At 44.6% G+C, this 16,802-nt stretch overlaps 1 protein-coding gene across 1 annotated transcript in view; it reads left to right on the top strand.

Annotated features, from left to right (window-relative positions):
- Positions 1–16,802, top strand: part of EMC2 (ER membrane protein complex subunit 2) — a 188,750-nt gene that overhangs the window by 56,579 nt on the left and 115,369 nt on the right. The window contains exon 3 of the mRNA XM_078686879.1: positions 21–85. Within this exon, the coding sequence (XP_078543005.1) occupies positions 21–85 (65 nt within the window). The remainder of the gene's footprint in view (positions 1–20; positions 86–16,802) is intronic.

Here is a 16,802-nt window from a genome sequence, read left to right as displayed (position 1 = left end):
GTCTCGGTTTCTGTTTTTAGTTTGGATAATATACGAGCAGGTGATGACTGCCGCACTGGACTGCAGCCGTGATGACTTAGCTATGGTAAGTGACATTTGCGCCTTTTTTTGCAGTTTTAAGGTGCTGTTTAATTTTGTAAAAGTTAAATGGTTTTGGTTACAATTTTTCAGAACATCTACCGCCTTAAGCTGAGTGTCAGGGGGCACAATACATGTTATGTTACAGCTTACTTTGATATATTTTTTGCAAGTTTCACTTCATTTTGAACTTTGTGTGAACATATATTTCCTCTTCGTTATATATTTTTCAGTGGCACTGGGTATTGTGAACTCTGATAAATGCAGTATCAGTAAGATCTTACTCAGGGAATCAGTTGTGCAATACAGTAGGAAGGGGTTTTACATTGTGAACTCTCTGACAAATGAAATAGGAGAGGGGTTTGGTACATAGGTCCCATTTTAGGTCTCGGCCTGCGTAGGCTGCGATTGCGCAGTCTCGCCGGCGAGATCTTATGTTTTTCAGAGTGGGGCTTGAACCCGCCCCTCTTCTCCATTGGCTGACTTTCTAAACGGAGGCCAGCCATTGGAGGAGAGGGGCGTCTGTCCATTTAAGCCCTGTCTTTTTGGGATTCGGGGGAGTTTTTTAGTTTATTTCTCTCCTCTTCCCATTGGCTGGAATTTTACATTCCAGCCAATGGGAAGAGGAGAGAAAGATAAACACGCCCCCCAGTCGGAAAATGACGGGGCGTTTCTCCGAGGCATTTCTGCTTGACCTCGGAAAACATGGCGGTCCTTTCCCCCTTGCGCTGTTCTTGGGGCTCTCTGAGTGTCTGTCCCTCGGGGCCGGCTTGTTCATTCTGAAATCTGGTCACCCTCCTTGGAATGTTAAAACTGGAGGCACGATAGGAAACAATCTGGCTGTCTCCACTATGAATGAGCAGAGTACTATAGCCTAAACTCACGGCATTTGTCTGAAGGCAGACAACACACCAATTCTTCTGATCAGGTCGAAAGGGCTCCACCAAGCTCTCGCTCTGACCTCACTTATTTCACGCCTGGGTATTAGCTATGATTTTGCCTGGCCCCGTCATGGCAGAGGATAGGACGTGGCCCTGTCCACAAGTGCTGGATTGTTTCCTCTGTTTCGCTTGTGAGCAGGAAGTGGCGCAGTATTGGCGCGCCTCTTTCTGTCGTGGTTGCTTGAGGTACGGAGCCGGTGTGAGTGCTCCAGCAGCAAGATGCCTCCCAAGAAGACCGGGGCGGCCGCGGCTGCGGGTCCGTAGGCCGGGAAGAAAACGGAACAAAAGAAAAAGGAAAAGATCATCGAAGTGAGCTTTCTATAAGTATAGGGAGGGGAGGGGGGGCATCTGTTACTGTTCCTTGTGGCAGCTGGCTACAGTAGGTAATTATATTGTAGTTTGCTTTTATCTTTTTGTAGCTTGGTGGTTTTACAGGGATGAATACCTACACGTCTGACGTCCTTAACAAGTAGCCCAATCTTTACCGCTCGCTCATTGGACTAAGGAGGTCCTTCAACTAACCCAGCGCCTGCAGTTCACGTTTTGATCTTTGGTATCGGGGCAGTGGTGTTGATTGGGATTGTATTGTTGGTTGTAATGTGTAATCTAATAGCACCACCTTTGTTAGATTTAGGGGATGCTTTCATCTGCATTAAAACGAGACTGGCTCGTTTAATTGTGTCCCTGGGTTTTGTAAGGAGAATCTCTTGCTAAATTGTTTATGTCCGGCAGCTACGCTATGGGATTCATTAATTTCTGACAGTGACAGGTGGATCTTTGCTCTTCTATAAGTTTCTTCCAGAGTGCCTTAACTTTCTTGAGACGGGATTGAGGACACTTCTATACACATAAAAAGTAAAATCTAGTAGCGCAGCAAATTTTGCAATAGCCTTCTTGATCTAGGGACTCGAGTTGAAATCTGATTACCCTGTGGAGTTACCCACTTTCTAATAATAGATGTGGCCGAAGAGGGGGTTTTCAAGTTTTATCCTGAAGCATTTAAATACTTGTCATTCCATATGACTCTCAGTATTGCTTTCTCTCGCACATTGTACTAAATATAACTGACATTACTAGCTAATATTCAGCATATAAAGATTTTAGTTTGATATTTTTAAGCGTTTCTTGTCCTTTTGACTGTTGTAAAAACATGTCAGTCCAGTTCCTGCTTCTGTTCCAAGCACCATAAATCTCACCCAGAAGGTGCTATAATTAGTAAGTCTATATGAAGCAAATAACCAAAATGTTAATCTGCTCCTGCATTAAAATTCAACCGAAGTCACTTTTAAGACAGTTCTTACCTGCCTGGAAATTCTGATGGGTTGTGGTGAAATAAAGGTCCCCTCTTGCCCAGGCATTTTCTTTGCGTTGATCATCGTTTGCATTGCTGCAGATAACTTTCAGTTACTAAAGTTGATGGCGGGTAAAGTTATTAATGCATAGCTGCTATGACTGTTTGCTCCCTTCCTTTGCTCAGTCTTGGATTCATACCATTGCGGTAACCGGACTGAACTAAAACCGGACTGAACTAAAACATTTCCTTGAGGCAATCATCTCCCAGGTACCGGCTCGAAATATGATAACCTTATACGTACAGGTTCTCTGGTTGTAGTCTTCTCCATCTCATTTTCTTTGTAGGGGTTGCGTAAAAATAAATGGTATTAAATGGATTGAGCATGTTGGACAGAAATGTTGAATGTGTAGTCTGGGTGGTAAATTAGAATAATGTCAGCAGAGTGTAAAGATGGACCAGTGCTGATTGTTTAGTGAAGAATGGGTACATCCGTTTAATCTAATACCGCTTAGAGAGCCCGCCGCCTATTGGTGCAGAGGGGGCGTGAGGCACACTGCCGGTGCCTGCCCCCGCCGCTTCTATGCATGAAAGAATTAGCAGAGCCTGGATACCATTACTGTAAACTTACTTTGAGGGTTAGTGCTCGATTTTCTTGCCTCTGTTCCCTGCTTGTGCTTGGCTTTTCTTGCCTCTGTTCCCTGCTTGTGCTCGGCTTTTCTTGCCTCTGTTCCCGGCTTGTGCTCTGCTTTTCTTGCCTCTGTTCCCTGCTTGTGCGCGATTTTCTTGCCTCTGATCCCTGCTTGTGATCGTTTTTTCTTGCCTCTGTTCCCCTGTTTGCGCAATTTTCTTGCCCCTGATCGGATTTTGTTTCCTCTGTTACCTGCTTGTGATCGGATTTTCTTGCCTCTGTTCCCTGCTTGTGATCGGATTTTCTTGCCTCTGTTCCCTGCTTGTTCTCGGATTTTCTTGCCTCTGTTCCCTGCTTGTTCTCGGATTCCCTGGGGCGTTACTGGGCAGAGATGGGCGTGTGGCTGACCTGGACTGAGGGAAGCAACGGGTGAGCTCTGGGAATTGGTGGGGGCCTCGAACAACCCATTTGTAAATAAGGAGAGTCCCCAGGGTGAGGGTATGTGTCTCTGTGTCTCTGTGGCTTTGTGTGGCTGTGTGTGGCTCTGTGTGTGTGTGGCTCTGTGTGTGTGTGTGTGTCTGTGTGTGTGTGGCTCTGTGTGTGTTTGTGGCTCTGTGTGTGTGTTTGTGACTGTGTGTGTGTGTGGCTCTGTGTGTGTGTGTGTGTGTGTGTGTGTGTGTGTGTGTGTGTGTGGCTCTGTGTGTGTGTGTGTGTGTGTGTGGCTCTGTGCAGGCGGGCAACTAGAAGCACATTTCGGGGGGGGGCTGGAAAATATTTCGTGGGGGGCTAATTGTTCCAACCTCTGACAGAGTGACTGCAAGAAGGGGTGAACACACAACAAAATCCTCATTTGCAAGTAAATGGTCTTTTGAAAGACCTGTTAAGTACTCGGGTGTGGCTGCAATTTGATGCTAGCCAGCCCGCGAAGCTGTCTCTGCCCGGGCTGACACACACGACGGGGGGGGGGGGGGGGGGGTTGGGGGGGTCTGAAGCCCCGTGAGCCCAATGGGTGTTGCGTGCCTGGCTCTGTGTGTGTGGCTCTGTGTGTGTGTGGCTCTGTGCAGGCGGGCAACTAACTAGAGGCACATTTCGGGGAGGCTGGAAAATATTTCGGGGTGGGCTAATTCTTCCAGCCTCTGACAGAGTGGCTGCAGGAAGGGGTGAACACACAACAAAAGCCTCATTTGCAAGTAAATGGTCTTTTAAAGACCTGTTAAGTACTTGGGTGTGGCTGCAATTTGATGCTAGCCAGCCCGCGAAGCTGACTCCGCCCGGGCTGACACACACGACGGCTGGGGGTTTGGTTGAAGCCCCGTGAGCCCAATGGGTGTTGCGCGCCTGGCTCTGTGTGTGGCTCTGTGTGTGTGGGTGCGTTTGGCTCTTTGTGTGTGTGTGGGTGCAAATGCAATAGGTCTCGAGATTAAGCTATTGGCATTGTAAATGACAATGCCATTTATTTATATGTTTTGAAAACAAAAATAATGTCATGAGCAATGCCAATAGCTCTAACTTTAACAAAGACGAGACCATTGCATTGTAAATGCTTGTTAGGTTTGGCCACAGTAAATGATCCATGTTGGAATATAGAGGCTTTATGTTGATTTTAGCGTATACGTTTGGCCTGCGTAAATGTTAGATGTGCCTTTTAGGCAGATACCACATGGTACAATTCATGTTGAAGACACTAGGCCAAATTTATTGACTTTTAAATGTGACGACAAAGGCGGAAGGCCTTTTTACATTGTAAATGACATTACAAAGCCTTTAAGCCTAACTTTGCAGATAAACTGTGATGAGCCTTATGCGTTGCAATAGGCCTATATATAGAAGCCTTGATTTGCTTTGGCTCGTTACCTTGAGATTCAATTGCTGAAAGGGGTACTTCGTTCCAGCTTTGAAGGACTGTGTTAAAGAGACTCCTGGACACCAAAGGAGGACGAATCTGGAAAGAACTTACCATTGTGAACTCCTTGAATTGAGGGCCAGTAACAACCAACTGCCCTGGGACATCCCAGAAACTGATTCGTCATATACAATAGTTTGGGTTTTTACACTGCAAACTCCCTGATTAATACATTAGAAGGTGCCAAACACCACTGACAGAGTAGGAAGTGTGCAATTGGAAGAGGTTTTACAGTATGAACCCTCTGACAAATGCAATAAGAAGGGAGTTCTCAATCTAATGCAATAGCAGGGATTTTACTTTGTGAATTCTATGACAGACACTGTAGGAAGAGACTTTGCATTGTGAACTGTAGAAATTGGTAATTTATTGTAAATTCTGAACCACTGCAACAGATTGAAGTTTTACATAGTAAACTCCTTAGCAAATACCTAGAAAGTGGTTTTACGTTGACTCAATTGTATACACCATTACGCCCTTACATTTTCAACTGTATGACAAATAAAATAGGAAGAAAATTCACATTGTGACCTCTCAGACTAATGGGCTTTAATACACATTCCACATTTCTTGATCTGCCACTATAAAATGCTTGAGATTTGTTGATGGAAATTTAAGGTTAAAGTTAATGTGTACTGTGACTCTTCCAAAAACTGTTGACTGGTCTCGCTAGGCAGAAACCACAGTCATATTTATTTATTTTCATGTTAAATCCAACAGGCTTGCTTTATTGATTATCAAACGTGGTGTCAAAGGTAGCAGCCCTCTCATTTTATATTTTGTACAAATTGACAAAGCCTGTGTGCGTAACCCTTTTCATCGTGAAAAGCCTCATATTTTCCAAAAGGGCATTATATGACCATTGTTGTTTTTAGGATTATCGCCTGATAGTGCACTCATTGCCATTATGGTACCTCACCGATAAAAGGAGCAGAATACGTATAGCTTTAGGGTACATGATTTGCTCCCTAGTCAATAAAGGATTCCAGTTTGTAATTCCATCTAAAGTCTTGCAAATATATGTCATTTAGTTGTGTGTGCATTAAAGTGCTAATCTTTTTTAACCCTTTTGGTGCTAGGGTCGGCCAATGGATGGCACCTGCGACCCCTCTACAGTGCGCCTGTCGGCCATTGGCTGACTGGGAAGGGTTTACTTTTTGAGTCGCAGCTTACCATACAGCGCTGCTGTGTGGTATGCGAAAGACATCTTGGGAGTTTGAGAAAGTTCACCTGGGATTGCTTTCTGCCCGTTGCTTGCCATTCTCTTTGTGGTTTGTAACACAAGTTTTCTGGCTTTCCATTTGCTGGCGTTATTCGCTTTAGGCTGTCCAGTCTGAGTGCATACCTCCCTATACCAAAGCTGTGTTTACAGTATTCTTCCACAAGTTTGATTTCTGTTAACAGGCCTGTAAATCTTGTTCTTATCTCGTCACATTTACTAGGCATTCAAAGACTGAGATAAAATATCAAACTGTTCTCTGGGAACCTATTGTTTATTTTGCTTTCAGCTGACTTCAAAGTGAAAGTGTTTACAGGAAATAGAAATGCAGCGTACTTTCTTGCTGGAGCCTACTTGGGCCCTTTTTTTGTGATTTTATTTTAGACATACCTCTTGAGATGGCTGTCTCGTTCTTCGGCTGCGCAAAACATTTGCCTTTCATTCGTGGGGCATGAAGTTCACTCTTGGCATTTTCAATATGGGTGGAAGCATGAATGTTTCTAAAATCATGTTTGAAAACTGTTACTTAAACAAAAAAAAATTGCAATGATTTAGTCTGATGTACTAGTTACTTGCTTTCTTTCATGTAGATGAACTTGAAAATAAATGCTTGCCTGATTTCAATGGGGGGGTCGCATGCAACGTTCATGAGGGTACTGGCGGATCACACTGATTTAGTCTGAGATGCTGGTACTGCTAATATGAAACAGTTCTACATGTGAATGAAATACATTTTTAGAATTTTTGCAGAGAATATTTAATATTTAACACTTTTTTTGCAAAACTCCTCTTTTTTGATAAGTTCTTTTAATTTGTGAAACTGCCTTTTCGTAACAAATTACAAAACCACATTTCAGTCTCGGCGTCAGCCTAACATATATGGTACAGGATCTTGGGCAATTTACGAGGTTTGTGGCCCATTCACTGTAAAGCATCCTAATGGATCTTTACACTGTAAAGAGCCAGTCAGATTGGAACGCGATTTAACAATCTTGGTTTTGCTTTTTTATTTTCAAAATAGTTTTTATTGTTTTTACAAGACACACCATATAGTAATCATCGCACGTAGTTGCAGGGTGGCCTACCAGACAGGCTGTGTTGCCGGCAGAACAATGTCGCCATGTACGAGCTAGGCTGCCCCCCCTATCCACTGTCTCCGTAGGTGGAGAGGGGTGTAAAGAAAAATGGGAAAGAAAGGAAAGGAGTTAAGGTGGAGAAGAGTAGAGTTAGCATACAGAGGCTAGCTTCATTCTCGTTGCTGACTTGAAACCGGTGAGGGAGGACCTGCGAGCCACGCACTTCTTTTTGCTTATTGTTTGATGTGTAAAGCATATGCTTTTTTTAATGACATCTGTGGCAACTCGGTTTAGAAAGTTGGAGAAGTTTAAAGGCACTTTTTATGAAAGCTTTTGCGTATATGTATAGCTATACAATAATTATGTATTCCTGCATTTTTCGGAACACATATATTACTGGATATAAAATATTCCCTCATGGAGTAGATGCATTGGCACAGGGGTCAAAAGGTCTAAGAAAACCACTGAACACTGATTTCTGCTATATTTTACTACAAAACAAGCAGTCACAAGTGCCAGGCGCTTGGGTAATGATTTGGATTGTGCAGCAGGTGCAGTGGCACAGGGGGCCACAGGATCTATGGAACCCACTGAACACCGAATATTGCTATTTTTTACTACTAAACAAGAAGTCAAAAGTGCAATTACCTTGCAGGAACTAGGGTCATGATGTGAATGATCTGGCAGGTGCAGTGGCACAGGGGCCAAAAGGTACGGCAAGTACAGTAGCACAGGGACCAAAAGCTCTAGGAGACCCACAGAACACTGATTATTGGTATATTTGACTACTCAACAAGTAGTCACAAGTGCCATTGCCTGGTAGGTACTAGGGTAATGATTTGAATGGTGCAGTAGGTGCAGTGGCACAGGGGCCAAAAGGTCTAGGAAACACACTGAACACTGATTATTGCTAGTTTTTACTAGAAAACAAGAAGTCACGTGTAGGTACCTTGCAGGCACTAGGGCCATGAATTGGTGCAGCAGGCGCAGTGGCACAGGGACTAAACGCTCTCGAAAACCCACAAACACTGATTACTGCTATATTTTACATCTAAACAAGCAGTCACAAGTGCAATTACCGGCATTAAGGCCATGATTTGAATGGTCTAGCAGGTGTAGTGGCACAGGGGTCAAAAGATCTAGGAATCCCGCTGAACTCAGATTATTGCTATATTTTACTATTAAACAAGCAGTCACAAGTGCAATCACCTTACAAACACTGGGGTCGTGATTTGAATGGTACAGCACGTGCAGTGGCATACGGACCAAACTCTCTAAGAAGCACAATGAACACAGATTATTGTGATATTTTACTACCAAACAATAAGTCACAAGTGGAATTACCTTGCAGATACTAGGGTCATGATTTGAATTGTGCAGCAGGTGCAGTGGCACAGCGGCCCAAAGGTCTGGGAAACTCACTGAATGCCAATTACTCCTATATTTTTCTACTACCCCCAACTCAGACCAGCTCTCGCCACTATCCCTGTACTCCCTACTGACCATCTACTGTCCCAGTGCTACCTGTTGCACACTGCGAGCACTGACTCCTCCATCTCCGTGGCGGCACTTCCTGACCCTTCCTCTAGCCCCTCTCGAGCTTCATCCTTTGCAGGCTTCCTATTCTCCTCCCTAAAGAAACTAACACACCCATAAAATATACAAATCACCTTTTTTCACACCATGGGCAGCTTTTATAACAAGCATTTACAATGCAACGGTCTCGGCATTGCAAAAGTTAGAGCTATTAGCATTGTAAATGAACGCGAGTTTAAGGTCTTGACATTGTAAATGACAAGATCTTTTATTTATGTTTTAAAAACCAAAACATAAATAAAAGTCATTGTCATTTACAATGCCAATAGCTCAAAGTCGCGTAATGTGTATGGCTAACTACAGTAGCCTCCTGACGAGTGCCCTTTCTCTTAATTTTTTACAAATTAAAGCCCTGGCACTTATTTTTTTTTACAAATTAAGCACGGGTGGTGTCCGTGTCTGTGCATGGGAGTGGTGGTGTCCGTGTGTGCATGGCAGTGGTGGTGTCCGTGTGTGTATGGCAGTGGTGGTGTCCGTGTGTGCATGGCAGTGGTGGTGTCCGTGTGTGCACGGCAGTGGTGGTGTCCGTGTGCGTACGGCAGTGGTGGTGTCTGTGTGTGCATGGCAGTGGTGGTATCCGTGTGTGTATGCCAGTGGTGGTATCCGTGTGTGTATGGCAGTGATGGTGTCCGTGTGTGCGTGGGAGTGGTGGTATCTGTGTGTGCATGGCAGTGGTGGTGTCTGTGTGTGTATGGCAGTGGTGGTGTCTGTGTGTGTATGGCAGTGGTGGTGTCCGTGTGTGCATGGCAGTGTCCGTGTGCATGGCAGTGGTGGTGTCCGTGTGTGCATGGGAGTGGTGGTGTCCGTGTGTGCATGGGAGTGGTGGTGTCCGTGTGTGCACGGGAGTGGTGGTGTCTGTGTGTGCATGGCAGTGGTGCTTACGCTGAAGCATTAGTGTACATGTTCACCTCCAGTTATCACTTTCTTGTGTATGTTACATGCTCCTCGATCATCTGTGCTGACTGCCGAGGAGCTGCAAAAGAGTTACACGCACTCAAAAACGTGCTTTTAAGCTGCTGGACTGCACCGTTATATACCTTCCTTTTGTTGGGTCGGATGTTATGAACTCTGGGATTGCCTGCTCCCACAATAATTGATCAAACCAGAAGACATGAAGGAAGCCGATGCATCTCCTAAGATTATTTCTCTAGGAAGCACTTTAGACGGCACGGAAAAAAACAAAACGAGGCGGGATATGACGTTTTTAAATTTGAAAGTGCTCGCATTTACATCGCGAGAACCGGACCTGATGCCATTAAAGCGTTTTCTCAGTGCCTGCCTGTTTATCACCGCCGCGCGCCTCTCTGCAGACGGTGCCAGCTGTGTGGCATATTCAGTTTTTGTGTATTGGTCTCCTTCGATCCTGGGTTTGTGCTTGATGGAATTGACATTTAATGCTGAGTACAAGCACGATTTTGAAACTCTCCCTTTAATGGTTCTATTTATACATTCATTTTGTTTTTATTCTGATCGGGGCACTGAAGAAACGGACTAAGAACATTGACTCAGTTATGGGTCACCGCCCAAGGATTTCCGTTATTTCATCGGTCCATTCAGTTGCCTTATGGGAGTTGTAGTTTCGTGGAGTTTGAGCGTGCTCCTGCTGGCTTTCAATGGTGTCGAAAATTCACAATTTTGTGTTTATTCTGGCCGTGTGGAGTTGCTTACAAACATCATGACCCACTGTCTCGCAATGGACATCAACTTGGACGTTGTGAGGATACCAATGGCATGAAACAGGATTGCTTTCTGCAGCATAAGAAACAGATTGAATGTGAAGCAACATCCGGCTTCTAGCAGTATGGTGCTTCAAGTAAAAGAGACTAATCACTTGTAAAGCATTCTTTGACCCGGCCCACTCAAGTTTCAATTTAATTTGCAGAACTAGGGGGAACTTTGCTACAAGAATGCGGTGATAATTTGCAGCATTTATTTTATAATTTTAGTCTTATATATAGGCACATATGTATGAGAGATTGGCGTCCCAATATACATACTTCCAATATAACCGTCTATGCAGGTGAAATGAATGTTGTTAACTAATGAACGTTTATATGTTCACAGAAGGGGAAAGTGGTATTGCGTTGCCGGTTACATAGACACCGCTAATTGTAGATTTCTTCTTGTTTATTTCTTGCATTATGCAAAGTTTTCTCAGTGCCTGCCTGTTTATCACCGCCACGCGCCTCTCTGCAGACTCCCCCTGCATTCCAGAGAGGCGCGCGACGCGATCCGGTCAGCCCTGGAATGCCGTGGAGACAAGACCTGGCCGCGCGCACAACGTTATCCTATGGAAAAACGCTGCGCGCGGCCAGGTCTTGTCTCCCTTCGGCATCTCAGACTGCTGAGACGCCGACAATAGTTCTCGGCGAGAACGCGCTTTCAGCGCGTTATAGCCGAGCCCTAAAAAGCCCTTCAAAGTGCTATAAAGTATTTCAGTGCTTTATAAGAGCAACCGTTATATTGCACTGGGGAGATTACATGATTTGGCCAGGATCACAGGATGTTGAGCCGACACAGAGACTCTAACCCGGTTACCCGAGACAGCTCCCCTTTCGATTATTTCACATCTTTATTATAGTCATCTGCAACATGTACAACAAAGCATTTACAAAGCAATTGGTCTCGCACTTGTAAAAGGTAGAGCTGTTGGCGTTGTAAATGATATTATTTTTTACTAGAGTAGTTTAACCGGTTCGCTGCTGCCAGAATTCCCCCGCAGTGCTGGGGAATTCCACGCGTGCCCGGTTCGGACGGCCCCGGACGTCCTCCGCACACACCCCCAGTGAAGTCAGACAGCGGGGGGCGGCCGACGCACGGAAGCTGCTAAAGGACTAAGAATGAGGAATTAATAACCGGACCAAAGAGGCAACTGCTGCCCTGCCTATAGGTCTCAAAATGTGAGAATTACCGACTGGACCAGGGAACCAGCTAGCAGCACTGCCTAGAGGACTTAAAATGAGGAATTACCGATGGGACCAGAGATGCAGCTAGCAGCACTGCCTAGAGGACAAAAAATGATAAATTACCACTGTGATCAGAGACAGAGCTGCAACACTGCCTAGAGGATTTAGAATGGGAGAGTTACTGACGGCACCAGAGAAGCAGCTAGCAGCACTGCCTAGAGGATTAAGAATAAGGAACTACTACTGGGAACAGAGATGCATCTGCAGCACTGCCTAGAAGACTTAGACTGAGGAATTATTGATGAGACCAAAGAGAAGCAGCTAGCAACACTGTCTAGAGGATTACGAATGAGGAATTGCCATTAGGAATAGAGACACAGTTGCTGCACTGTATAGAAGACGAAGAATGAGGAATTACCACTGGGACCAGAGAAGCAGCTGCAGCTTTGTCTAGGGGACTTAGAATCGCTCCAAATATTAGTGTTTTTGTGACATTATACAGAAGAAATATAGACAGGAGCTCATTCTGAGTCCTGTGCAAAATGAATCAAGCCTGAACATAAATAAGAGTGCACAAACAGAATGCAAAAAATGTAACTGTACCCCGCTTCTAATTAAACTAAGTAAAATCTTGCGTCTGGAATAAGGGTATTGCATACACATAATTTAGCAAACCCAAAAATCAAGGAACATTGCAAGAACAAAAATGGAGTCTGCAGCGAAAATAAGCATGCCTTAAACAGTGGCCCCGTTTTCAAAATGTGAAGCGTTAACAAATAATATTTTTCTTCAGGTAATAAGCTTTGAATTGGCGCGTGAAATTTGTTTGAAATGAAACGGGGAAAAGGATTTTATTTAAAAAAATTGCACGCTATACTAAGTTAGACAAAACAGTGGCATTAGCATACTATACATCACACATAGGGTTATGTAACTAAAGAGACCAAAAAGGAACATTCTTTACAAAATGCTACGGCCTGCACATAAATAATAGTGCGCAAACACAAAGGTAAAACACCGTTAAAGAAAGAATACACGTAATAGGCCAATACTCCAGGGGAGGAGCGAGACCTGAAAATGTGGGACAAATAAAAGCTATAAATCTAACAAAACAGGCTTTTACAAACAACACACATTTGAACAAATTGCCAGTGAAGGGCGGAACTAAAGCCCACATACCAAACACAGCATGCCTCACAGAGCAGCGCATGTGCTGCCTAGGCTTAACCTAACACATGACAAAGACAACAGATTTTGCATAGGCAAAACCTATTGGGTTTGCCAATGCTGGTTCTTCATTATGATCTTCAAATAAATACCTACAGTATGTTTGTTGTACAAAAACTTCTTCAACATTTGATTTTACTAAAATGTTGTTCATATAGAGTCAACCAGTCAGGATTTATAAAGCGTTGCTAATCACCCGAAAGGGGATCCAGTCGCTTGCAGGTCCAGGTCTTAAGGGTCTTTAGGAGTTCCGGAAGTGAGGTGATGGTCTGGAGGTGCGTGGGGAGGTTGTTCCTGGTCTTTGCTGCATTGTGGGAGAAAGAGCGTCCTCCACTTCTACTTCAGTAGATGCGGGGAGTATGGACAAGTGAAAGGGAGGCAGACCATAGTCTTCTCGACAGTTGGTCGAAGTTTAGGATGTGGTTAATGTATGTTGGTACTTGGTTGTGTAGATCCTTGTGATCATGGAACAGCAGCTTGATTTGGCATCTCCTCTGTACAGGGAGCCAGTGGAGTTACCTGCGGTGGGGTGTGACGTGGGTTAGTTGGGGAAGGCTGAGGATGAGTTTGGCTGCAGCGTTTTGTATCGTCTGAAGTCTCTGTAGGATGTGTGTGGTGAATCCTACATAGAGAGCATTGCCGTAGTCCAGTCGGCTGGTGATGAGGCCTGTGTCACGGTGCGTCTCATGTGTAGGGGTATCCATTTGAAGATCTTATGTAGCATCCGCAGAGTGAGGAAGCAGGCGAAAGAGACAGTGCAGATCTGTGATTTATGGTGTTTGTTGTCCATGATGATTCCGAGATTTCTGGCATTGTCGGAGGGAGTGGGTGCGTGTCCTAGGTCTGATGGCCACCAGGAGGAGTTCCATGTTTTGCTGCTCTTGCCAAAGACCAGTACATCTGTCTTGTCTGTGATCAGCTGCAGGCAGTTCTACATTCAGACGGGGAAGTTTTTCATGCTTCTGTGGAAGTTAATTCTGGTAGTTTCATTGGTGAGTGAGAGGATTAGTTGGGTGTCCTCTGCATAGGAAATTATGTTGACCAGCAGGGTCATATATGCGTTGAAGAGCGAGGGGTTGAGTGATGAGCCCTGGAGGACACCGTAGGTTGTCTCCTTGGTTCAGAGGTGAAATGTGGGAGGTTCATCCTCTGAGTTCTTCTGGTGCAGAATGAGGTGTTCCATCTGAGCACATCTCTTTGGATGCCGATGTGGTGGTTGTAGAATAGCAACCCAGGCCATCCCAAGGGGGCACATAACTGACTTGCGTCTTAGTTCACATTGTCAGAGTGGGTGGAAGCATGAACGTTTCAGAATTCATGTTTGAAAAGTATTCCTTAAAAAATAAATACTTGCTCTGTATTTGTCTGATGTACTACTAAGGTGAACAGCAAAACAAACAAGATGATGGACGGAATGTTGCACAATGGCAAAACATTCACCACTAGTCAGAGTTCTGGGTTTAATCCATTGTTATTTTGCTCACCAAGCCACCCCAGTTCAGACATGATCATATGCAAATCAGCCTTGACCCTGTGCCTCATGGGAACAGTCCAGCCAGAACTGCCAAGCCATGTCTTCCCTGGACCGGAATCAAGCATCCTAGGACCGGTTTCTGGCTATCAGCCGTCTTCAGCCAGGATAGCTTGACTCCAGTGGCGTAGTGAGCAAGGGACCCACGTCTGGGCATACCCTTCCCACATAGGGTGAACAGCAAAACAAACAAGATGATGGACGGAATGTTGCACAATGGCAAAACATTCACCCCCCAGTCACACATCTGGGTTTAATCCATCGTTCTTTTGCTCACCAAGCCGCACCCAGTTCAGACATGGCCATATGCAAATCAGTCTTGACCCTGTGCCTCATGGGAACAGTCCAGCCCGAACTGCCAAGCCATGTCTTCCCTGGACCGGAATCAAGCATCCTAGGACAGGTTGCTGGCTGTCAGCCGTTTATAGCCAGGTTATTTTTTTACAACAATAATATAGGACCAAATTTAAAATCTTGTGTACAATTCACAAATGCCTGATGGGGATAGGCCCGAAATTTCTTACTACAGCCTTTATACCTTATGTTCCTGGTCGCTCACTACGATCGAGCAATCTCCAGCTCCTTAAGGTTCCTAAAATTAAAAAAACCCGCCAAGGAGGCAGGGCTTTGGCATACACAGGGCCTGTCCTGTGGAACACCCTCCCCCTCTCATTAAAGCTCAGTTCTGACCACCTGTCTTTTCGAAAAACCCTGAAAACCTACCTATTTTCTAGCATTTAATTTTATTCCCCCACTATTCATTAGTACTGTCCGGGCACAGATGCAGGTTTTTCTTCCTAGTTGGCAAAGCGCAGAGATACCCCTTCGGGAGTTTATTCAGGCGCTATAGAAGCATATAAATAAATAAATAAATAGTGGTGGGGGCTGCCCAACCAAACCAGATATTTCTTGGCCTTCCTCTTTTCCTTTTCCCTGGAGGGTTCCAGGTGAGGGCTTGTCTGGTGGTGTTTGATGCGGGCTTTCGAAGTGTGTGACCTATCCAGCCCCAGCGTCTTTTCTTTTGTCTTGATCCTTATAAATGACCTTACACTCTGAACTTTATTGGATTTTCATCCGCTATATCTTGAGCTGGGCCAATGCAGCCCTTCAAAACTTGCCTAATTTGTAGATATAGATACAGCAGGTATTGGCTTCCAGTCAATTCCTATTGTTGCTGAAGATCTGTGAATGACGGCATCCTGCTTCCATTCCATAAATCCCCCAGTTTGGAAAGGGCCAGCATGTCCCACTTCTTGTAGCCCTGAACACCGTCCAGTGCTGCAAGGATGGCAGCATCCCACAGCAGTGTCTCTAGTGTTAGTTTGTCGTGTGCACCAGCTTCCTAACCACCTGCCTCCATATTTTCACCACTGTCCCTCTTGGGGTACAATTAGTAGTTTGAGGTAACCTTGAGGTGCATAGTCCGTCTGTCTGCCATCAGGGAGGGCTCCCTCTTCTCAGCAAATGACCAGACATTGGCCATTATCAATTGGGTCACCCACTAGAGGTGCAGGTCCAGCAGTGCTATACTCCCATCAAAGGCCTTTCAACTTAATGTTGACAGCTCTAGCTGCAGGTAAACTCCCTCACCCTCCTCCACCCCGCTGTCCTCTCCCCTCCCAGAGCAGCATTCTAGTTTTGACCCTACTAGTTTAAATAAATACTCAGGGACTTCAAAAATGGAATTTTGCAAGGCATACAGGAATTTTGGCATGTATACCGTTTATAAAGCGCCTCTCTACCAAGCAGCGATAGTCATTGGCAACAGCTGCTGCTAATACCCCGTCTATACTACTTCAACAGTCTGACCAGCTTTTGTTCATAGAAAAATTTCTGGTCAGTGGTAATTTAAATCCCCAGGTAGGTAAAAGGCTCTTTTGTTCCAGGGAACGGAACAATTCCATCCCTTATTTATTTATTTATTTATTTATTTATTTATTTAGAGTTTTATATAGCGCGGACAAGACCCGTGGGTATCAGAGCGCTTAACATAGAAAAGATTACAAAATTACCGATTGACATTATAATAGCCATTATAACAACAAACATATATGAGGTAGTAGGCGATATGTTAACAGTGGTGCTTAGATAAGTATCTTCTTAAAGTCTGTAACGTAAGCCTTAAGAGGTGCAAAGATACGGCTAGAGTCATAGTCATATCCTCAGGCTCGGTGAGGTAGGTTACATAGTGTTATCAGTGCAATTCCATGGTTAAATAGCAATAAGAGTTGAATAGGTTTGGCATGTGGTAAGGATTAAATAGATAGCTAAGTAGGGTAGGGAATTATATCATTAAAGGTGTGAAATGTAGTGTAGAGATCACGTATAGTTGAGGTAGTCTTGGAGTGTATAGCCGCTGTTTGAACGGGACTCGGTCATTGTCTAGTTGATCTTCCTGTTATT

The sequence above is a fragment of the Lissotriton helveticus genome, chromosome 4_1 (assembly GCF_964261635.1).
Source record: "Lissotriton helveticus chromosome 4_1, aLisHel1.1, whole genome shotgun sequence".
Classification (NCBI taxonomy): domain Eukaryota; kingdom Metazoa; phylum Chordata; class Amphibia; order Caudata; family Salamandridae; genus Lissotriton; species Lissotriton helveticus.
The sequence above is the reverse complement of the archived record's forward strand: the minus strand, read 5'-3'. Positions and strand labels throughout refer to the sequence as shown.